At 29.7% G+C, this 26,096-nt stretch overlaps 1 protein-coding gene across 2 annotated transcripts in view; it reads right to left on the bottom strand.

Annotated features, from left to right (window-relative positions):
- Positions 1 to 26,096, bottom strand: part of CrzR (corazonin receptor) — a gene marked incomplete at its 5' end in the record, with an annotated part of 48,130 nt that overhangs the window by 3,482 nt on the left and 18,552 nt on the right. The window contains 5 exon segments of one of the 2 annotated variants that reach the window (XM_014427109.2): positions 921 to 1,040; positions 2,395 to 2,588; positions 2,688 to 2,871; positions 12,151 to 12,392; positions 14,752 to 15,088. In XM_014427109.2, the coding sequence (XP_014282595.1) occupies positions 921 to 1,040; positions 2,395 to 2,588; positions 2,688 to 2,871; positions 12,151 to 12,392; positions 14,752 to 15,073 (1,062 nt within the window). 2 annotated transcript variants of the gene reach the window in all.

Genomic DNA, 26,096 nt, shown 5'->3' with positions numbered 1-26,096 from the left:
AAAAACAGGTTGTTCTTTAATGTAACTAAAATCATTATCTTCCGTGGCCTACCTAGATAAATATGTCAATTGGTAAGGAATTCCTATTACAAGCTAAAGCTTAACAAATATTTTAGAATAAATTAATTTTATATTGTTATGCAGAGAATAAATATTCTCTTACAAATTAATTTTATTTATCTTTACAATCTTATTCAAAATTTTGAGTTTTTTGATCTAATCTTCAGGAATTTTGCTTTTTTTAAATATTATGCCCACCTATGTCAATACCTCATCATTTTTTCTTCATTTATATTTTTATTTAAATATTTTGTGATTGGTAATATAATTAATTAAATTGAAGGACTTAAGGCATGAATGTGACAAACTACATGATGAAAATTGTTCAATTGGGAAATTTTTAAAAATTATAGCGTTGGACAAAAGAACACAATATATAGCTCTATTGAGAAACAAAGGAGAATTTTGCATTAAATACTAATTGTTTTCAAAATTACCTTGTCCCAAGCCATTCAATTTTACTTAAGAGCCTGCCATGTGTTTGTTATGATTTATTTATTATATTTCTAAACTGATATCTCACGAACCATCTGTTGTGAAACATTTGGGTAAGCAATTAACTTAAATATTCCAAAAACAGGCATTAATCAATTTGGCATCCAACTCTTTGCAAGCCGCTGGTGATGATCAATGCAAAACCTATCAATGCAACTAGGTGCTTAATTTTATCACTTCTAAATAATTAAAAAACTCACAATAATACTGATATTTTTAGAAAAAAACTAATATCTACATAATTAGCTACATTCCTCCATGATACAGAGCTTTATGAAGTGCATGAATTATCACCAGTAAGCTGTATGCTCAATGAAACCACTTCACTCTTAATAAATCAAGGAGCAGGGCGGAAGAATACTCACAGACCTTAAGCTGCCTGCTTTTTTAGGTCGCCATAAATGAAATGCTCCATAAATAATAGGATTTACGAGGCTGTTTGACATTCCGAAGAAAAATATTCCTTTCTGCAGTTCTTCGCTTAGCTGAAAATAATTGTTTTAAATAAAATAAAGATAGTCAATTATATTATTAAAAAAAAAGCATAACTATATGAAAAATAAATTCTTATTTTGAAAATGATTTGAAGAAAAATGGAGGAATCAATCAAAAATAAGTTTCTATTTTAAAACTCATCCTCAGATGCAAATAAAGCACTCAAAATAATTGATTGTAAGAAATTTAGCTATAAACCTTAATATGCAATGCTTTTTTATTCTATTTTTTCTAATTTATTAAATTTTTAGAGAAGTTCAGATACAAAAGTACTTTTACAATTTTTTTTGATCTTTTTATTTTATCTAATTTTATGATAAATTCCTTCTTATAATTTCTTCATTACATGCATAACATTAATATAATATTGACGTTTTGGGGCTATTGCTCCATCTCCAGGATAAAAAATCTTTTCAGTAGTTATGTAGTCCTATTTGTCCATTTTAATTTATGACGAAGTATTTGAATATGGATAAATAGGACTTTAGCATTGTGTTGTTACCCCTTCATTTCATCTTATTTCGCTACTACTACTGTTCAGAACTACTATGATTCATTATAAAGCTATAGTAAAATCTAATTATAGCTTCTTTACATATATTTAAATTGTTATAATCTAAATATATGTTCATGAAAAGGCCCTGTCTAATACGTCCATAAACAGAATAAAAGTCTTTAAAAAAATTATACTAATTTATTAGATGAATGTAACTGACACTTGACTAGTTGTGGAGTATCATAAATCAATATACCTACTTTTCAACAATTATTCTGGGACCATCTCATGTAATGTAAGTACTGGAGAGTTTGTTCTTCCTTAAAATGGGAAAGAACCCCAAAACATCAATAAAAAAATAGTATGTATGTAATAAAAAAATTGTATAAGAAAGGATTTTTTCACAAAAACTAACATAAAATAAAAAATAAAAATACTTTTAATATTTTAGAGAAACTTTACTATCACTTGCACAATTTGCCACCAAACTTTCTTACTTTAATTTATTAATATTATCAAAGATATTTATAATTTAAACGTTTTTATCAAATTATTATTAATTCCACTTTAAAAAATTCTATGGTTTTTCTTAATAATAATGTTGCATCTTTATGAATACCTGTTTGAATTACATATATTTAATTTTTTTAACCTTTTGACTTTCCAATGCAATTAGTTCCAAAAACTGAGATTACACTGTAAGTAAAAATTGTTAGAAGTTATAAACCTAGTCTAGTTTTGATTTTCGGTTATTTCATTCTGCCGATTCAATTGATTTTTACCAATTCATCAAAAAATTACTTTAAAAAATAAACATTTGATCTAAAACTATTTAAGAATACACCTACATGTTTATCAGGGTTGAGAAACATGAAAATTATCATCATTGTATAGTAAGGTGTCCACCATATAATGAAGGTCACAACGATAACAAGAGATATCCGGAAAGATTTCACTTTGGCTTTATGTATTAGTCGGCGGCGATTGATGTCATATTTTCTCACGGAGTTGATGCTTTCATTTTGAAAGATTTTATCACTCTCTGAAACACATTAAACATGATTGCATGCAGAACAAGTTTAAACTAAAAATAACATTTAAAAATAATATCTATAGAAAAAAAATTATAAACATTACTCACTTGATATTGTTACAATTGTTGATACATAAGATGTGATAAGAATGAATAACGGAAGCATGAACATGCATACAAAACTAAAAGTTGTATAAAGCTGTTCTTGCCAGGGTTCAGTGTAAAAGCCATACGTCACACATTGGTAAAAGTCTTCAAAAAATGGACCTTTTCCCTCATGAAATATGACTAGCTAAAAACAGAATAAATCAAATAAGCTATAATATATTTATAGACATTATAAATAATGCTCAAGAGGTAGTAAGCATTTTAAAGAGGGAAGGGATGGGAGAAGATAGAGATTAGAGGGATTGTAGGGGTAAAGGTCAGTCATAATTGAAACATTTTTTTTAAATAAAAATATTCCTTAATTATTCTGTGATGAGTTCTTATAAAATGATATTATGATAAATCTACCTTCTTAAGAGATTAAAGATACAAATTGTTCTAAATTGAAGATTAAAATCTATTCAAATTGAACGGTTCTCAGGGTAAGGGGATAAATCCTGATTCTCCTAAATTTCTGGCCCATAGCAATATTTTAAATTATTCAAAAGTCTGCTGAATTATGCATTTTTTCCTATAAACTCAAGGGACTATAGACGATATAACAAATTGTATTCTTTTATGGAAGAACAGTTACTGTAATATATTAGTAAATGTGAAGTTAATTCTTTCTTTTAATTATATTTATTTTTGAATGGAATATGGTCCGGGTCCGGTCAAAAAAACTCAAATAGTAAATAATTATACTATTTTTATTGAGCCAACGTTTTGCCCCACGTTGCAGGGCTTCGTCAGGGCTAAAAAAGATACAAACACTTGACATAGTTACAAAAAAAAAAATAAAAAAAAAATAAGTGGAACATAACAGGGGTATACAATGAAAAGTAAAATATAATAAGAAAAATTAAAGGTTGTAAACAGTAAATGAAAAGGGTAATAGTAACAGATGGATAAGAGATAAAATAAGAGAAGAAATATTAAAGAAATTACAAATTAAGAGATGAAAAAAGAAAAGAATAAAATCAAATGATGAGACAGAATTCATACCTTTTTTGACGGAAGTCAAAGACAGACTGAGCCGTTTGTATTAGGAGGAGTGGGGATGGCAGTAAGCACACCACGTTGGCTCAATAAAAATAGTATAATCATTTACTATTTGAGTTTTTTTGACCGCACCTGGACCATATTCCATTCATCTATACACTCGGTCAATCATCAATAATCTTCCTATATTTATTTTTCTTCATTTCGGAGTACTTTCCATATCTTTCACAGTAATAAGCTTTTATATACTATATTATTAATTATACATAAAGCATTTATTTTTATTTATAACACTTTTTTTAACACATCTTTTTTATAATTTATAAAATCTAAAAATAATCTTTTTAAAAAAATTGTTATATGTAAAAATAAATACTTTATGTATAAGTAATAATCAAGACCCAGTCTTTTATACAATTGCATATTTTTTTTTTTTAACTGCTGATAAAAAATCTATACGAATCAGTGTACTCAGATCCAATCAGCCAAGTTTTATTTTGCATATTTGATTATAAATGCATATATTTGCATGTTCAGACTATTTAAGTTGAATAAAATGAAAACAAATAGAAATAATAAATTAAAATGCAACAATGAAGATGAAATTCCAGGTTACAATCAAAGATTCATGTTCATTCAATTCACGTATACAACAATATAACAAACACTACCTTCAGTAATTCTCTTTTAACATTAGGTATGAATTTTACCGTTTCTCGGAATTAGATTTTTCCTTAATGATCATTCTCAACACTATACTCCTCTTGAAGATAAGTTTGTAGCTTACTAGTTCGAATGTTTAATATTTTTAAAATGACAAAACTAAGCACCTCATTTGAAGTTGAAATCTTGGATTGACCTGAAGGATGAAACACTTTTTACAATTGATATAAAATCATTTATTGCAATTATTACTCTACAAATATTACAAGTGAAAGTAAATCACATGTTAATGAACATGCCAATACAGTTGAGTTCTATTGTTATTTTGCTTTATGTTAGCCATGTAACTTGATTAGGTATTGTTTATAGATATTACCTAAAATTTTCTAACCTATGACACAATCTTTCTAAAATATAAATGCTGTATGGTTTTAATTTGCTTGCTAAGAGAAATAAAATAATTTTATGAACGCATATTGATTATTAGACAGTTGTTTAACTAAATCGGCCTCTCAGTTTCCATGATATTCCATGAATTTCTAAATCATGATCTTCTTTTTTTTTTCTTTTTAGATCACCACTGTGAATTAATAAATAATTGATTTGGAAATATTTTGTGTTTACAGAATATAGCCTACTGACCACTTATATCTGATCACAACTAACTAGTGTTATAGCTTGTTCTGTATTGAGCTTAACATGAGTTTCACAGGTTCATTACCTATAAGATACTGAATTTAATACAAGTTTTTTATATTTCACCCAAAAAACACTGAGCTTAATCGGACATTGGTCACTGTATGAGTTTTCTCTCATAAGAGGATCTTAGCTGCTCTTCACTAGGTTGAAAAACAAGTATTTCTTAATAATTATCACTATCTGTTCATTTGTTATTTATCTTCAATATTTATATATTTTTTTTATATTGCACTAATTTACATAAAGTGTTTTTTTTTATCTAAATATATAAAATATTTTATGTGTATAAGCATAAAATAGTTTGTTTTTACTCATGTTATATTTTATGTATTAGGTTGAAAATTATATGTAATAAATATGTATGTATGATAATAAGTAAAAATGTGTTTCATAATGAACACTCTTTAATCATGACTTTGATTGAGAAAAATAATGAGACTACAGTGCACATTGTTACATTTCTAATAATTTTCAATTTCATTTAACAAATCTAAAACGTATGCACTTTTGCTAAGTTTGGTGTATATTTGTTGCTATGTCCTAGGAGTTTTCATCAAACGTTTTTATAAATTGTTAATACGATCTGAGACAGAAAGTGTGAGTAAGCCTCAATGTATTGTTATGTCACTGGTAACCCGTGGATATGAGTCAGTGTTTTAAATTGAACAATCATTATTTTTTTTAACGTTATTTTATTTTTTTAGTATCGAAAATGTGTTATGCATGGTTTCATAAGGGGTTTAATGAGTGAATATAAAAATTCAGTACCATTACAATTTTTAAATTTGATTTAAAAAAAATAGTCCTAATAATTAGAATAAAAGTTAAATTGTAAAAGATTTAAAACATTAAAAAAATAACAATAGGTGATTCCAAAGAGTTTAAGAACTAAAACCTGCAAATATTTTCCAAGTCTAGGTTCATTATATTTTAAATCAGATTTCTACACTGTTATTTTGTTTGACAGATAGTGAATTAGATACAAATATAAAAGTACTGGTGAATAATAAAACTCCTTTAAAACTGGTTCTGTCAGTGGCTTATATAATGATCATACAGTAGTGCTGTTGGGATGTGAATGTAAAATAGTAATGGAATCTGAAGCTGATCATGAGAAAAAGAACTTAGGAATAGATTAGAAGGCTTAAATATTTGCACATAATTTATTTTGGTTAAAATGCTAAGAAAAGTTTTGTAAACTTATTTATTATATTACTGTACTTATTTTTAAATACTCAATACAGTTTTTTTTCTGAAATAGTAAACAATAGTTAATCTTGAAGAATTTTTCCATAATCAAGATACATGGATGCACATTTGTTATTGTGAAATATTACAATGTATAAAGAAATATTAGTAATCTATGTATACATTTTTATATTATAAATTTTGCTAGACATGTATGATGTATAGGAGCACCTTTCCTTAATATTATTCATAAAGCAGGGCTAATCAATCATAATAATCGGTCGATTTGGTACCGACGACATACAAAGTTAAATTTCTTAAGTTATTTCTACAACATACAAATTGCTGAATGGCAACAAGAGCACTAAATATGGAATAAATTATGAACTGTATAAACCCAGGAACATATCTGAAGGTAGTTTTTTTTTCTTTATATGTGGGAGGGAGTTTTTATCAATTTTTTATTTTTATATATTTATTTTATATTAATTATTTATTTTATATATTTTTATTTATTTTATTCTTCTTTCAAGAGCTAAGCCATTTTTAAGTTGAATGGATTTTTATATGGGTGTTGGGGTGGGATGATATGTAGCATTGTGTGACTATGTTTTTTTATTCTGTGTCAGGACTGATTGTGAGGATACCTTAGCAACTAATAACGCATTGATAAATAATGAACTTTGGATAAATTAAAAACTTGACTATGATTTCATTAAGTCCAGCTATATGAGCACTGAAGCATATAAACAATTTTTGAATTTTTATTAAGTTCAAAAAGTAATCAAACAAAAGAATTTTAACAAACTCACTTAAATAAATTAATAAAGTTCAATTAAATAAAAATATAAAAATTGATAATCATATAATTACATTCGGCAATTTTTTACTTAATTTAAGTTAAAAATATTTACTTATCAAAACACTAAAAAAATATTTAGCAAAATTGGTCCTAAAAGGTATATTTTAAAATTAACCATATTTTATTGCATTTTTTCTTAGCTGTTGTTTTGGAAGGAGAAATTTCTTTTTTTTCCTTTCCCCCTTTTCTGCGGATTCACCTCTGGATCAGCTTAGATATAATCCTTGGCCTTCTTCATCAGTTCGGATCCTTCCTTAATTTTTTTTACTTAACTTCAATAACCTCCATATTCATATTCTAATAAAAACCTAGGGAACAATTATGGTGTCTCCAAACCTATCTTTAAAGAGTTCCGAAAATTCTATCATTTCTCCCTTATAAATACTTCACAGCTATTTGTCTGCTTTCTTATATTTACTCGCTTAAATTATTGAATTATTTTTAATTAGACTTTATAAACAAAAACTACATATGCTGCTTTGCCTTAATAATGCCATATCTAACATAAAAAAATATTTATTTTGCATTTGACGTATTCTGGAGATTGCACCATAGACTGGGGTTACTTTTGGATAGATGTACAACTATTGAAGCAAACCAGAAATATTATGACAATTTATAAAACTTAGATAAATACTGAAGAAAGATAATAATAAATTTTTAATAATAAATAATAATAAATTTTTGTCGTGGCAAAGGTTATCATTGAATTGACAATGAAAATGAAGAGACTGAGGAATTTATGATTATTTTACAACTTCAACCTACAATCAAATAAAAAAGTTTATAAATGATTTAAAAAATGGATATTTGAATCTTTACAATACTTGGTTAGGTATAAATTTAAAAACCCTGGAAGCTTCCTTGGTTGTTGACCCTCAACCTATAAAAACTATCTGCACAGTTCCTGGACTGCAATTTTAGGTTGTTATTTCATGCTGTGCTTACATAACTTTTTTCAATCCTGCTATGTTGACTTCTATTTTTTAGAAATCCATCTTCTCTCAATATTTGGTGATTTCAATTGGATTCTATCTGGTGTGTCACCCCCTTCCACAAACTTTTGTTGTACCAGTTGTTTTTGTGGTTGTGTACACCGCTACTAATTTTTTCAATTATTATGAATTGTGACAGTTCTGAAGAGTATTTGTCCAATATTTATGGAAGATTTGAGGAAATCATAAACATTTTACTATTTTTTTTAATAAACTTAAGTTGAAAAAAGATTATCAAGTCCCTACATAGAACAATATAGATCCTCGCAAGCTCTTGCTTGCTTATAAAATTTCTTTCCAAAGATGTGGCAGTGGGAACCCAGTCTGTCAGAATTTCTGTATAACCTCCTTGATAACAGTACTAAAGAAATCCAGGAAATATATGCATAACTATAAAATGTTAACATACACTAAGACGTAGTATTAATTTATACTTGGGCTTACCAAGTGGGAGGTAGGAGATGGTAGCTGTCCCCACTACTCCCCTTGAAATAAAAAAAAATTGAATTGAATATAAATTAATTTTTTTAAAGAAAATACTAATTGTAATAACTAATAAAGCACTGCAACAATTATAAATGATTTTCTTAAATTTTGGTTACAATAGCTGTGCTGAAAGTCAACCTGATTGACTATGGTTTGCCCCTCCCCTCATTTTGATCCAGGGTAAGCCACTGAGTCAATATGTATTAATCTTTTAATGTAATGATTGCTTGGCATTAAAATTGATAAGCATCATCCTTTCCAGGAAAACTCTTGTTTAGTACATAGCATCATTAATCATGTCATAAAAATATAAATATTTCACGGTATATTTTCAAGTACCATTGGTAGAAAAAGGTAATATTCAATATGAATTATGTAACCAAACGTAATGAAGCCTATAATGTTTTTCCTGTTTTAGAGGGACGGAAAAAAACCCTAATTCAGCACTGATCCACAGTCTCTACTTAAGATAGTTTCGGTTTAAATCCGATCCCGATTTGTAAATGGTTGTTTGTCTGTTCACCCTTGACATGAAGTCTCTTCTTTATCTGTTATTCCTTCGTAGGTTCCAGCAGCTCGCTACCCTTCGGGCTTACATAACTCTTTCGCCTGTGTCAGAATAGTACCTGCCAGGAAGAAGGTACCTTCCTGTATGACTCTGGCGGTTAGTTACCCTCCAGGTCTGCATACCTTCCTCGTGTCTACAGGAATAGTACCCGGTAAGACGAGGTTACCATCTACTGTGTTAAAGCGGTTGATACCCGTAAGTCTCATCCTATCTAGTCAATCAAGAAAATAAAATAAATATAAAAACAATCAAGAAAATAACCCACCACACATCAATAAGTAGTAGAATTTGGTATATTTCAATTTGGTCCACTTCCTGGAGTATTACTGTATTTTTCTTATGTTCTCTTTTAAAAGGTTAATAAAAATGTATTTTTTAAAATTTTATTAGATAGTTTCGAGTGGAATTTCGTTAAACTAATATTTTTATAGAGGTTTAGCGGTAAATAATTAATAATTAAGAGGGCACATGTAGCTCAATTTCGTCAGAAAACTACCTTCATATTACTGCCAATATGATATAAACTTCATTATTTAACTTTGGTTTAGGTTATAAAATTTTATTATTTATTTATTAATACTTCTCACCTCATTTATTCCTATATTTTAGACAAAGTTTCAGATGAACGTCCATTATCCAGTTCATCTCAGTTATTTGACGTATTATATCCTTCATATTTAATGGGATTTGTCCCGGTTATAAAATATTATATTACAAGAAAACTATAGTTTAAAATAAAATAGGAATGTTGATAATATAATAGGGACAAATCCCTTAAATGATGACAGTATCAAGAGTTTTCCGCTAAAATAAATAATAAATATATTTTTATATTTATGTATTCCACGCCAACTCAACACACGTTAAAACTTTACCATCCTAGATCCTCTTCACATTTTTCAGAGATGCTTTATAGGCATAGAATTGAAAAAAGTGAGAAATTTTAATGAGATAAGTTCACTCGTTTTGAATTACGGAGCTTTTGAGTCCCCATAAATGTACTGAATAATAAAGAACAAGAGGTTTTGGTATTGCTGTAGAAGCTTCTCTATAACTTAGCGAGAGACATGGAATAGGTGTAATTCTACAGTATATTCTGTGCCCTTCTATATAATGTCACTAAAGTTAACATTTCTCTAAACTTAATTTAATTTTTTTTCAAAAAGTAGATAATTTTCCAATTTATTCATTGAATAATTTGTTTTGATTTGAATCACAGGTCAAAATATAAATATAAGACGGAAATGTATTCAATGCTAAAAATTAAATAAAAACTGATGTTCTACAGTCATCAGTTTTTTCGTCAAATTCTAAAACTGGCAAACCATGGTGGGGGGTCAAGTTTTTCATTTTATGGGACCGCCACATGATGAAAAAAGTCAACGCACCAGACTGGGTTCGAACCTGCTCGCAGATCTTAGACTGATAGAGACTTGCACCTAACCGTCTGACCTACGGACGGCCCAATTAACAATTTCTTTAAAATATAGCTCAATTCTCTTCCCACTAGTGTTAGTTTTTATTTCGTTCCGATACTTTTATTGTAGATTATTTTATAGATACAGTTACTCTTTGAATGTAATTATCTTGTATTTTAGTTCTAACAACGCTGAATAATTAAATAAAATCAGGTATATTAGTTTTCACCCCAGTGGAGCGGCTCATCCCAGTTTTTGTATCCCCAACCAATGGCTCATGGGCCATTGTTGTAACCCCCGCCTTCAGCGGACCCAGCCCAATCCCTTATAATGCCAAATGGTAAGGGAAGGACACTAAATATGTATGCATATATGTAGACTCTATACATATTGTATCTGTTTAATAAATTGAATTAGGAGGTAGAAAAAAATCATTTTCAAGTATGGTGCTCTCACTGATCTAAAAGGACAAAATCATAATAACTGAGAGTATCAAAATAGTGAGATTCCACTACTCGGCTGTAGTTTAAGGGAAAACATTTGGGCAAGGAGTTGTTATCAACCAAGCCATTCCTCCCCCCTTCTTCTATGCTTATATTCCCTTGAATAACTCCCTTCACCCGGAGCATAACACACAAAGGGAGGGTGTTGTTTGGTATCAGTCTGAGGGTGGGTAAGTGATAAAATTCATGAGAAGTATAAAGACAATATAACCTTTGTTTAGATTGAGTCGGTCTCTGGCAGATATTTTGCCAGTATTGTATTATATCTAGTGATAAAATACAATGCATCTGAGCAGGATTAAACTGTTATATTTATATAATTATGTTATACTTTTTTAATGAAAATATTATTAAAAGTACTTTTCGGAAAACGTTTGAAATTTGAAATAGTCAATCTGTCAGAAAACCTCATTTGGAAAATTAGTACGGGAAAGTATTGCCTCTGTGATTAATTTAGAAATATCAGTACTGAAACGAGTGTGGATTAATTTAAACTCAAAGTAGAATGATAAGTCAAATTTGTTATAATGCAAGTACCGCTTCATATTTTTGTTCTTACTTTTATATTCTGCTTATATGCGTATTTCATTATTGGCGGAAAAAGTGGATTTTACTTATTTGTTGTTCCATCTCCTTTAATGGCGTTCTTAAAGAAAACCTAGTAATATGTATATATTATTATATTATATACTATAAATTTAAAAAAAATACTATCGCCTTCAACAACTCAAAGCACCCTTTTCTAGGTCTAGGTGTGTGGCATTTACTTGCCATATGATATTTACCCTTTGTATATCAGACATCTCATTGCAAGGGTAAGGGCTACTGATTGGCTACCATTAAAAAGCGATTCCTCCAACTAAAACTCAGGTTTAAATAAGAAATCTACAAGCAGAATAAATTACTGGGATTACCGATAAACTATTCGCCAAATATGTAACAGGAATATTACAGAATTCAGGATACACAGGGCTAGGCTTTTACTCCGATAACTGAAACATTTAATAAGAATCAACTGGTATTCTTAATTAATCTCTTACCTGCGGAATGCTGAGGATGATACTTAGTACCCAGGCGATTGCCACGAATCTGGAACACCTCTTGGCAGTACTGATGGCCCGGATCGGGTATCGCACGGCGATGAACCTGTCCAATCCGATGAGGACGAGGATGAAGGTGGACAGGTAGAGGGAAAACATCTCCAAGAACTTGAAGATCTTACAGGCCACATTACCTGCACGCCATTGGACGGTATACGACCACAGCGCCTCTCCAGCAATGCCTGGAACGTCAGATCTTAACTTATAATAGGAGCAATAACTGACCTTAATTATAAAAACTAATCAGATATAATAATAATAAATTATTCACGAGTTATATATATTATAACTGCATTGGATCTAAAGAAAGAGTAATACAAATTGGCAAATATCAGATTTGAATTTGTTATAGCCACAAGTAAATGTTTATTGCTTATCACCAAAAAAAAAAAAGTATTCACTCAACTATTTATTCCTCAATTCATTCACATGGACAATAGAAAAAAATATTTAGCATAAGAGAAAACAATAATTGCTTAATGGAATAAAAAAAAAAATTGAAAAGTGAAATGAATTGAATAAAGTGAATCTATCACTGTCATAACATTTATTACTAAGAACTAGGAACAAAGGAATTACCTTGTTCAGTAAATTCAAAAAAGATGAATAATACTTGTTCCGTTTAAACGGAAGATTCGAAACAAGGGGGAAGCACCCATACTATAAGCATATGGTTAATAGTAACGTCATGTTTTCATTTGGCTGAGATAACAAAAGACTCTCGCTAGCGAGCTTTGGCTAAGTGCAGAGGGAAAGAACTATATTTTCTCTGTGCAAGCAGTATGTTTTCTTCATTCTAATTCGGTTGAAAACCATAAATGATTAGAGACATTTCTGAAGTGTCCTCCGGCAGCCGAGGAGAAGGGAAATAGAGGGATGTGGAGGAGAAGATGAAAAAAAACATGAGTAATTCACTTTCCTTCTATTTATAATTCACATCATCACCATCCACCATCATCATCAGCATGCATATCTACAGTTTAATAATCAAAATTACTTAGCACACTCAAGTTTATGGTAAAAGTGTGTTAATTAATTAGTTTTATTTTGCCCACCACTTACTCCTGTAAATTACTCAATAGATTGTCTTTCTGTTACTTTATGCCTTATTATTCATTGAAATTAATTTCAGTCACGCCAGGTCTTAGATTAAAGGCGCACTTCATACAATAATGATATACCAGTTAAACCTCAGCACTTTCATTAAAAAACAAAACAAAAAAATTAAACCAATAAATGTATTATCTTTTGTTTTTTATTTACTGACTATTATTTATTATTATTTTCAAAATACTTGTTTTCAGTAGTAAAATTTTAATATATCTCGATATATCAAATAAAACGTATTCGGCAATAATATCGATATATTTTTCGATATTTCTGAACTCAACTTACTGTCATTGTTTTACCTTGGTCAGCAAAGCAGGTAAAATATTTCACCTTTGTCAATCAGTAAATATGTCGTATTAATTATATCTTAAATTCAAACGCCTACAGTCTTCCGTTGGACATTGTTGTTATCAAATAGTTATTCTGTGAGGAGTTGAGAGTTGGGACCAGTAGAAATATTACTAGTGTAAAATAAATTTCCGTAAGTCAACAATGCTGTTTATTTTAGAGCTGGAGTTCCATTCAATTTGTTTGGATTGACTGTTTGAACCCAGAGCCGACGTTAGATATAGGTAAAAGGGGAGGGAGACAAAATCTCTGGAGTACGGACGTTCGGGGAGGGGGTGGAGTGAGTTTACTACGCTATCTATACAATATGGTAATAAAAATCACCCTAATCATTAATATAATGTAGATTATATTATAATAATACATAAAATCATAGTAATATAAAGTAATTTAAATATTATGTTGTTACAGTATAGGTAGTCGGTATTTATTGGAAACAGCATTTTGGTGGCTTTACTTAAGATTATCTTGAAATGTATACATTAAGTTTATTGTTGATGATACTCGTATAAATTCAGATAATTTTGGAAAACAATATGTTAATTAAGGGATAATATTGAATGGTATACATTAAAAATCATTCTAGAGATATACATTTAAATTATTTTAGAGGATGTATGCAAAATCACTTTGGAAAATATACTCCAGAATCATTTTTGAAATACAATTGGATCATTTTAGAGGAGGTACATTAGGAACAATTTAGAGGATATAAATTAGGTCCGTCTTACAGGATATATATTAGGATCATCTTTTATGAAGTACTTTAGGATCACTTTGGAGAATGCACATTAGGATCATAATGGAGGATGTAAATTAGGTTCATTTTGGAGGATTTACATTAGGATTATTTTTGAGGATATTGATTCTGATCAATTTGGAAGATTTTGGGAGAAGGATGTACACTATGATCATATTACAAGATAGAAGGATATATTGATAATAGAAGATGTAAATTGGGGTAATTTTGGAATATGTACGTTCAGATCATTTTGGTGGATGTACTTTAGGATCGTTTTTGAGGTGTGCACTGTAATAATTTTGGCGAACGTAAATCGATATTACTTTGAAGGCTATACATACAGAAAACAGTGACAAAGAGATCCGATATCGAAAGATGGAGTATGAGCGCATAGACAGCGGACCAAGTCTGGTTCTTGCGGCGTCGACCGGCTCTGGTCCCGGCGATGCTGAAGATGGTAAGGAGGTTGCCGATGAGGGATATGACGGCCATCACAGCAAGGACGATCGCCCTCGTCAGCGCCTCTGAAGTCAGCGTCGGGGCGTGTTCCAGGCACTCGATCCTGCTGAGGTTCACCCCGCTCTCGTTGAACCGCTCGCATAGCTCCAGCGGGAGGGCGTACTTGCCGGGCGCCAACTCCCGCAGGTAGGTGTCCTTCCCCATCACCTTTCGCTCATTCTGGAAACAAAAATAATATAAACCTAATCTATTATATAATATATTAATCTGTAGCTTGATTACACAATAAAAAGATAAAATTTTCATTAGTTAATTATAAACTATTATCGATTCCAGAGGGAGGGAGTAGGGGGTGTCCTCCCTACAATAAAGAAATTTTAATTTTCGGACAAATTTAATCTTCTTTATTTTTATGCTAAAAAAATAGTAATAATGTATATATTACACAGAAATATCTTAGGAGTGTTTTTTCCTAAAGCAAATTTAAAACCTAAATTTACTTATATACCAAATTGCACTTGAATCATGATAATTTCCATAATTAACTATTATCACAACTATTCTGTTGACAGACATTGTTCGCTATGGCATAAATTAATGTCCCGAGTGTGGACCTTGTTTGGTTCAAATTCAAAGCAACAAAAAGTTCTTTTTTTTGCGCTTTCTGAAACTTGTTTCTGGATTCATATGTCTTACAAACTCCCTAATTATAACTAGGTTTAATACAAACAACTAAACGTTTCGCTAATCCTGGATTCATTGGGGCCAAAAGTTGATAACAACAACTAGAAATTAACAATTTGTGTACAGCAACAACTAGAAATTAACAATTTGTGAACAACAACAACTAGAAATTAACAATTTGTGAATTTATTTTATCTAATATCATAAAAACTATTCATATAAAGATAAATGTTATAAACTATTTTATGCTAAATTTAACTAGCTTTCATTTAAGTGCTGACTAAAATCTGCACGTCTTATGGTTTCTGAAATAAAGTTTTTCATAAATTAAACTTATTGTCTGAACAACCTTAAATCAATTTATTTTAGCAAATATCATGAGAACTATTATTCGTACGAAGATAAAGGCCATAAATTACTTTATAGTACATTAAACTAGCTTTAATTTGAGTGCTAATAGACATCTTACGACGTATAGTTATATAGATTTTTCGAAATAAATATACCAACGACTAATCTTTCAGTACATTTTTATGAATTATTGCTTTTTAAAAAGCTATATCTCGTGAACCATTGAACGTAAAAAGGTCTATTAGGGCTAACATTTAAGCAAATTTACTCTGCTCTAATAAGTTCTTCTTAGGTTTTCTAGTATTGTTTGTAATTTTAAAGATATAGTGCTTCTAATGAAAAATTAGTGTTTTTTAAGGTTTTGAAACATCCGCCATTTTTATTACTACTACCTATACTTGGCAGACTCATACACTTTGACTACTGATTATGAATAGTTTTTATTAATGTAATTAAAAATTGAGGTGAGATAACTGTCTTTTTACTTCCCGGCTCTTGTACTGTACCTGTTAGATCCTAGGTCTCGCAATCCTATCCAATAAAGAGATTAGTGATAGTAAAGATCTACAAAATGTTATGAATGATCAACTTTAATATAATTTCGATAACGTATAAAATGTTTCTTAACAGATAATGTTAATGGAATAATTTTAGTAGATTTGATTGTTTCTTGATTTTCAATAAAGCCCGGGATAATTAGACGTGTTCAAACAGGTAATTCAAATTAAATTATACCTAATTGCATGTTGGATAATTAATTGAAGTTGTTAATTAAATAGGATTTAAAGTAAAAAAGTTAATTAAATGGACGGTCAGTAATATTACGTCACACCTTTTAGAAAACATCATTTTTATAATTAAAAGTTCCTAGAAATAATAATGAGCTATAATAAGTGATTGATTATGATAAAGACTTGAAAATGTCCAGTTCTCAGTTGTAGTAAAGCCCATTGAGTATTGAATTGAAACAACTTCGGTGGGGACATGAAATAATCCTCTCTTTCATAGTTTCATTGATTGACATTTAATTAATTAAGTGTTGTTTCCAATATGCTCATTCAAATAATTCTTAACTTCAGTTCATTTGACATGATTTCTTTCTAATCCATTAATTTACATTAAAAAGTGTAATCATCGTTACTGAAGTCGTATTTATTTCTGATTTTTATTGGGGGGGGGGGGGAGGAGGTTAGGGAGCGAAAATGATGGAAAGTATTTTTTCTTCAATTCAAAGAAGTAAAATTAAATTTAGATAGTCTGCAATGGTTTGCAAAACCAAAACGACAAAGGGGAATGAAAAAATTTGAAACCATAAAAGAAGTTTTTCTAACAACGCTTCAAACCACGTACAAATTTTCAACCCTTTAACTAAATTTGGATGGGCTGTATATGTGTGCGACTAGGAATGCGCACTAGAAACCCTGTTGACAAATGGGCATGTACTAAAAATACAAAATATGTAGAAGATTTAGATCCAAAGGATCAATCATTGTGGGAGGCTGTGCAGTGTGTACTGAATTCATCGCCAGCGGACACGCCGAGAAAGCTCAAGTGTTTGCAAATTTCTTTAAGAAAACGTTCTCTAATACAAGAAAAGTCCAAATTTAGATAATGACGAAATTGACGAGTATTTAAGTCTCTCTCTCACTACAATTCAGCTCCCATTTAAATTCGCGACCCCAAAACAAATCCAAGAACTGGACATGATTTGATCCTAGTCATAGTAACTAAAATTTCATCAATTAGTGGAGGTTGTTGAAACCTCAAAAGACATTTTTCTATCCCCAAATCAAAACACTTACAAATTTCAAATCTCAAACTCAATTTGGATTAGCCGTAGATGTTTGAAACCTCAAAAACCATTCATAACAGTTATCGTAGGTTGATGGAAAAACTTATTACTTCAAAAAACATTTTTCTAGCATCTCATCAAACCACATAAGTACAAATTTTCAAACCTCTAACTCAATTAGGAAAAGCGGTAGAGGTACGAAAAATTTTAAAAACCTCCGAAATATTACGCAAAATTTTTACTGAAGTCTATCTCCACCATTCTTTTTTTCCCTATGAAACATGTGCCGATTTTCGATTCATTTGAACCATAGGAAGCGCTGGATATACGTTTTAAGATATTTCTATGCAGATCCCATAAATTTGGGCATATCCGACTTCTTTAGCGTGTTTTTTAGGGCACCTCTACAGCCCATCCTTATAGTACCAGCGTTTTAAGGATTTTTTCGAGTTTTGAGATGGTGTTGGAGACACGTCTTTTGGGGTTTCAACGTTTTGCATAACCCCTCATAATTTTTTCGCGGTTTTGCCCACGTTTCTTGCCACTTCAATTGGATCTCTGAAAAAAAAAAAAAACTCAGTTCTCGATACACTACAAAGGCTTTTTATTGTAGGGACGAAAGTATATCAAATCGAAAGAACTCTAATTACAAAATTTAATAAAAATAATTTAAAAGTTTTCAGTTATAGTTTTAATAGATTTTATATTGCAATATTGATCTACAAATAGATGTAATATTAATATTTCTCTCTTGATTAAAATAATGAAAATGTCACGTGAATAGAATACACAACTTCCACGATTAACTGCTTAGCACAATATGTTTTACAGTTAAGGTTGGGTTGTAATGAACTTGACGCGCATAGTTAAAAGTTAAAAGCGGTAGTCAAAGAAAGTAATTAAACAAGTCACTAACTAGGTACTAAGAAACTAACATTAATTTGTGATTCTCGCCTACTGATTAGGAACAAGTGTTAATTCCATTACATCGTTAGAGGTGAGTTCCAAGAATAATTATCCAACTTCATTTAAAGGACGAAAATCTCGAAAACTGACGAAAATTAATAGCTAGAATATAATTAACAGAAGTCTCGACTATTTAAAATAACGGTAATTAACTAACCAATATAGGTATCATCAGGATCGAAAAAATCTAGATTAAATATTTTTAGAAAAAAACAGCACATCTCACATTAAAAGTCTAATAAAACGTATTGGCTATGGAAATTACATCTTTTCAAGACAATTAAATACATCTACTATGCGTCATATTCATGGACGTACCTAAGGAACACCTTACTAAAGGATTCCTTTAAATACCTAGGTTTAAAAAAATTTTTAAACAAATTTCCGTTTTGTAACGAAATGCTACTTTAATATTTAAATTGATTCCTTGTGAACTACTGTTTCCTTAGTAAAGAATTACTTAAAGGAGTGTTTATAAAACGATAATTTACTGAAGGGGAGCTAAAAGTACGACAGTAACCCAATTTCTTATTCATCAAAACATTCAGTTGTATGCCCCGATGAAAAAAAAAAAAAATCCTATCTCAAATCGAAAGAAGTCTTTGCAAATCATAAATATTTTTATTTTTAAAAATGAAAGTAACCCACATTTTTTCACGATTCCCGTTATTTTTGAAGCCAGCAAGAACTTCACCAGAGTAAAAACGGGACGTATATTCGTATACAATACAAGCATTGGGGTGGTGAATTGGCTCATAATATGACAGTAAACCATTTAATCACCTAAATTATGGTGAATATTTTTATTAACACTCAAGTATGGTATGTTTCTTTATCATATACTGTTAATTTATAATTTTTTTTTTCGTTGCTCTAACCCCTGTCGAACAGATCCGCTATCATGGACTACATCTAGACAAACGACTGACATGGAATTCCCACACAAGACTGGAAATACAGGAAACTGCAAGTTGATTTTGACAATTACGGCACATACTAGACAAACGGTATAAGCTTTCAATTCGTTACAAAAGACTGATCTACAAGACTATAATAAGGCCAATCTGGACATACGGTGTTGACCTTTGGGGCACCAGTAAACTTTCGAATTCCTGTCATATCCAATCCTTACAGGCCAAAATCCTTCGTTAAATCCACAAATGCTCCTTACTTTTTCACAAATAAAATCATTCATAAAGAACTTAGTGTTCCATTCCTGACAATCCTCCGAGGCGTCTGAAAAGAAGATGGCTACTAATGGCTAGTATCTCTACACGCCTATCACTCATTATAACTTTAATTGACTAAATGTATTATTATATACAGTTGTAAATTTTAATGAAGATACTTAAAAAAAAAATCAGCGGCAAAATTTAAAAGATCTTATGCAGTTTCCAAAAGTGGGATATTTTTTATTATGTTTTATACAAAGCTTCAATTTAATTTAAAAGTTAATAATTTAAGTATGTTTTAACTACATAAGTAAAATACTAAACTTGGGCACTGTTTAAATAATATATTTACATTTTAAATTAAAGGATAGTTTCAAGAAATGATTATTTTATGAGATAGACAATGATTATTAGACGGAGGTAGGTCACAACTGTTGTAATCTACATGGTGTAAACTTGTAAACTTGTAAAGTCTGAGCAAATCTTTTGCGCTAGGTTTGTCGCGGCAATTTATAGTACCTGTAAAGAAGCTACTGTCACTTTATAGTGACGCCTGATGCAGCTTCTTGAATTTGGAAATTGTATAAAAGTAACAGTCATGACAGCATTTACTGTCGTGGCAGTTGGTTAGGTGTAATATTAGACAGTACAAGTTCAAGCAGTGAAGCTGCCATCACATAAACGTTTTTACTTTTTTTCTGTGACACTTTACAGCTAAAGTTGCAACTGTCATGGTGTAGATTAAGTCTAGTAGATTGTTATCTATACTTCTGGCTTTGCTTTTTTAGATTTGCTTAAATTTATTTACATTTTCATGACTTTTAACTTGGACCAAAAATATCAATTACTTTAGTCAATAAAAAAAAAAAAAAAATGAATTCATCAATTCACTAAACAGACAGATAACGGGCAGGTAGGGAGGAATGAACAATCTTTGACCTCAGATTACCATAACCCCGTTATCCTCTCACGTCACATATATCTCTAACTAACGGGCTTCTGTCTGTGGATTACTTCATCGTGGTGGTTCAATATTTACAAGCGTTGAGCATTTAATATATGTTTCTTTGATTTACAATGTTACGTATAAAGCGTGGGCGAAACTGTATTAATAATGTTCCAAGAATTACATATTTCTCGTTAAGCTTGTGGGTTAGTTATTACTTTGACTACTCACATGAAAGATCACAAATTATCAAATTATTAACAGCTTTCGGCACTATATATTTATAAAACAAATAAATAAATAAAGATTCTCAAACAGGAAAAATATGTACTCAGACTTCTCTCCCCCTCTTTTATTATTATTATTATTTTTTGTACTTAGATGTTCCCATATCAGTTTCAACTAAGCCTCTTAACCTCTGCTTTCTCTTACGTGTGAGCATATCTATATTTTAAAAATGGCTCGTCCAACCTGGCCCAAATTTAGAGAAAAGTTGTGGATTGAATAGGCAAAATTTGTGTGGTATCAATACTATTGTTACTTCATTATTTTCCTTGGCACTTTTTTATATCGAAAGCGGCTAGTCCGTTTCAAACTAAATTTAAAGTTACATTGCGAATTAGTGTTGGAATGGTCTTGCATTAATTTTAGCGAATTTCCTTGATTCTATTATATTTCGAAAATGGATGGATTTTGCACGAAGTTTAATGAAAGCTACTAGTGTAATGGTATATAATGCCTAATAATTTGGCTACTGAGTATTGATACTGATACTTATTTCCTGGATACACCCATGTTTCAACAATGGATGGTCACATACATTTTATCGTCAAAGGACTATTATATGAACAATTAATTTTTTTATTATCATGCAAAAAAAAATTACATTTTTGTTTCAATTTGTACAAATTTTATTTAAATACAAATATTGAAAAGTATCTGAAATAATGAGCAAGTGCATTTCAATAGTAATCATAAAAATTATAAAAAGACTAAGGGATAACTAATTTTTTTTAAAATAGTCTCTGAATAAATTATTTTTAAGTTTTTTGATATATTTTAAGCCCGTGCGATTTGGCCCGAATTTGAACTATTATTGGGAATAGGTGTAAACATTGTTTAAGTTGGTATAGATTATATCAAATAATTTCTAATATCTCTTACCTATGCGAAAATGTAACTTCCTAGATACTTATATATTCTAAAAACGGCTCGTACCATGGATTTTATTCTGAAATCATTTACTTAAAACTGTAGACAAATTTTTTTATCCTTAACCAACGTTTCGTCCCATATTGTAGGGCTTAGTCAGAGCTAAATGAAAACAAGATACAAACATTGCAAGAAGTGAAAGAACATTAAAATAAATATACACATAAAATTAGAAAATGTGTAAAAAAATGTTTTTTTATTTATTTATTTAATGTAATTTAAAATTGCATAAAATAATAAATGCAATAAGTAAATATGTGGAATGTTTCATTTACAATTGAAAATCTTGAGAAGCAACCACCCATTGGTGATACTTCAAGCATTAATTTAAATTAGAAGGTCCCGTGGCCATCTTCTTTTCAGACGCCTCGAAGAGTTATCAGGGATCGTTAATGATGAGAGATTAAGAACTATTGGGTTAGGATGGGTAAGGAGTTTGGAATGAGAAGACGCATATCAGTTTTGGGCCAAATCTGCAACGAATGGGATGTTAAGGTCTTTGTGAATGAGTTTATTTGTAACGTAATAAGGAGCATCAAGGATTTTACCTAGGATTTTGGATTGTAAGGATTGGATGCGGGAGGACTTTGATGGTTTGGTAGAGCCTCAGAGCTTAATTCCATATTTCCAAATTGGTCTGATTATCAGTGTATAATGATTTTTTGTAGTGGGTGTGAAGTTTGTTTTTTTAAATATATATAAAAGAAATGATAATAAGCTTAAGTTAAGTAAATACTATATAAGAATACTTCCTATATAATTATTTGTATAATTCCTTAACTTAAGCTTATTATTATTTCTTTTATATTTTTAAAAAAGTATATATATATTTTTACATATTTGCTTATTTTCTCTGTATATTTAATTATATTATTTCAAAATTTTTTGAGACAAGGTAATTATTTATTAAATAATTGCAGGCTATTCTGCAATAGAAATTGTAAATTAATGTGAGGAGGAGTTTTGTATTGAAGGTATGTTATATTATATAGTGAATAATGATGCTGTTGTAAATGTTTAAAAATGAAGATATAATATAAGCTGTTAAATATTTAGATGTCCTTGAAGATGGCTAGAAAGGCCGAAACGTTGGACTAATGAAAAAATAAAGTGTTGAGACAGAATTGGATACTAATTTTTGATTTATTTAATAAAAAATCTGTATAATTATTTCAATGTTCATTCATTTCTTGCAATGTTCATTCATTTCTTGCAATGTTCGTATCTACTTTTCAGTTAGTCCTGACGAAGCCCTGCAATGTGGGGGGAAACGTTGGTTGACAAAAATAGTTTTTGTTATTATTTTGGTACCTTTATTGACCGCATTCCGGTCAAATAAATTCTTCCAATTCGAATAATTTACATTTGCATCATTTAATCACAAACCATTAACCTTGAAATATGATAAATTTTGTATACAACAGAAATTGTAAGGAGTATACACTGACTAAAGTACTTGGTAGCTTCTCTTTTTTTTTTAACATTCTTTAACAAATCACACCAACACTAAACAAAAAAAATATATAGTAAATAAGAATAAACCAACAGAGAATGTTCACCAATCTAAGACAATTCAACACAAACTATATGTATCAGTTGAATATATAAGTATTTACTGTCTCTGCTCTTCATGAATATGATTTATGATCCGTTAATGAGGTTTGTATTGGGGAATTCACTCCTATTTGAGGGACTAGATAATTTATTTCAGAATCTTCAATTTATATTTATATTTATAAAACATTATAAGAGGAGTAATATTAAGTAAAATACTGTTTAATTCCGGCCTACAAATGATTTGGAGATAATTAAGTAACCTTAGTTCAGGAACGACTAAAAAAAAGTATAAATGCAATGGAAAACGCGCATCATATTGCTATTCATACGAGAGATTTGAATAACTGATTAATTCAAATTTAAAGTTATGCTTTCCATAATATTTTAGATATCAAAAAGTCTTGAAAATCAAGTTCACTGTAGACATTAAAATTCACTTCTAGGCCTTGTTCAACTCGTTAATGAAGTTATAATGAGAGAAAATATTGAACGTGGCTCGAGAATCCTGAATCAGTTTTCTCTCTCATCTTCAACACACCATCTAAAAAAATTAAGTTGAAGAGAGAAAAGAAGATAAGCAAGGACATTCCTTGTTGCAAAGCAAATGGGGACCTAACCACAGCTAGGCTAATTCATTCAGCAGGGGTCCCTTATGTTTTTTTAATCATTATAATATTATATTATAATAATGAATCACAAAATTATTTTATAAAAAGCCTAATATTTATTAGATCATTTGAGTAATTCATATAATAATAATAAAAACAATTTGGAATACTCTATATTAATAGAAAATTGGTATGTTGTAGTAAAACCGAATTAGCAATTTTTTTTTTTACTTCTAGTTAAGTTATTTTATTGAATAGAAATAATACAATCTACCAAAATTTCTCCTAAAAATATCTAAGAAGTAATTATTTTCTAAATGTTTACGAAATAATAGCTGGACAAACGTAGTTAAATACAGAACTATTCGTAATAATCCTAATTTTTGAAGATATTTGGAATTTCTTTTAAAATAATAACCGACAAAATATTACTGGATTTCAATCCTTAGAGACATTTTTAAGGAATGTATTTTTTTTACCGCCTATCTGGTAATTTCTGATAAATGGTGGGGTTATTTACAGGTAACTAACCTATTCTAAACAGAGGGGAGAGGCAAGCTTTGATTCTGTGGGGCCACCACGAAATAAAAGTCAACCCTCCGGTAGCAGTTGTGAGTTTGATATTACCTCAGCCTTAGATCCTTTGTATGCAAATGGTTTTTATTTTCTAGGAAGAGTGTAATTGTCAATTAATTTGTCTAAATGGCAATAAACTATCACAATTTTTTACCTTCTTCCCTCCAATTTTATTTATTAAATAACGTTTTCACACAATGATTTCATACTATTAAAGAAGTTGTGAAGTCAATTATTAAAGAAAATGTAAGAATTGTTTCCAGGGCATGAAAACGAAACATTCGCCAATTGACAAATTGTTCCATTGCAACTTAGACAAGATGCACTAAACAATACAAAAAAAAAAAAAATATATCTATCATGAAATTTCTAACAATCTTAAATAAACTTGAGAATCTTTTGTTTTATGAGTAAAAAGTATTGATAATGAAATTCTTTTTTATTATTCAATAGTGAAAAATAAAAATAAAAAAACATACAAATAAAACAAATTGATTTAAAAACCTTTATTTATGCGTATTTATAAAGGTAAAAAATTGAATAGACCAAAAATAATAAAACAAAACAAAACAAAAAAAAAACTAAGAAATACTTTTCCATTTAGGATCACTTACTGAATTGTTTTCTTTTCTCTTGGGATTTCGAAGTTGAAATTGTTCCGTATAAAAATCTATCCGAGAAAAAACAAAAAAACTACCGAGGGGAATATGAATCTATTGATTTCCTTCCTAATATTCGTCCAGATCTTCCCTCTACGTAACGATTTGCTTATACATCAGGCCTTCAAATAGCTTTTCGCACGTTCGGAAAGGGATGAGTAGCAAAAAAAAGGAAAAACCTACATGAGCGCACAGAATACATAATGAAGGAGAAGAAAAGACTCATGCATAAATGTTACTTCATTGCCCAAATTTGCCTAGAAGGGTGACACTATTGTCGTCAAAACACGTATTTTTATTTCCATTCCCGAAACATAATTCCATCTTTGTAAACTATACTCTGTCTTGTAGGACTCATCTATCTATGGAACTAAACAACTTTATTTTTTGTATATATTAAATTTTATTTACCTTTATGGGTTATGACAATTTTGTATTCATAATAGACATTGATAGATCACATAAATTCAGACCTAAGAAAGTACATCTCACATTAGCATTCTAAAAAGGACTCACTATATGTGTATAAGTAGATACTTCATATCACACCAAGATAATTCAATACATACGCTTTCAAAATAAAATTTTAATTATTTCTAATAATTTTTTTGAATGAATTAATTTCTCAATGATTATTTTTTATTAAATTAAAATATCTTTGGTATTTCAGGTTAATCTATATAAATAAAATTTTAAGAAAAAAG

The sequence above is a fragment of the Halyomorpha halys genome, unplaced genomic scaffold (assembly GCF_000696795.3).
Source record: "Halyomorpha halys isolate HHAL.00 unplaced genomic scaffold, Hhal_1.1 Scaffold623.1, whole genome shotgun sequence".
In the NCBI taxonomy this organism is placed as follows: Eukaryota; Metazoa; Arthropoda; class Insecta; order Hemiptera; family Pentatomidae; genus Halyomorpha; species Halyomorpha halys.
This window is presented reverse-complemented; position numbering and strand designations above follow the sequence as displayed.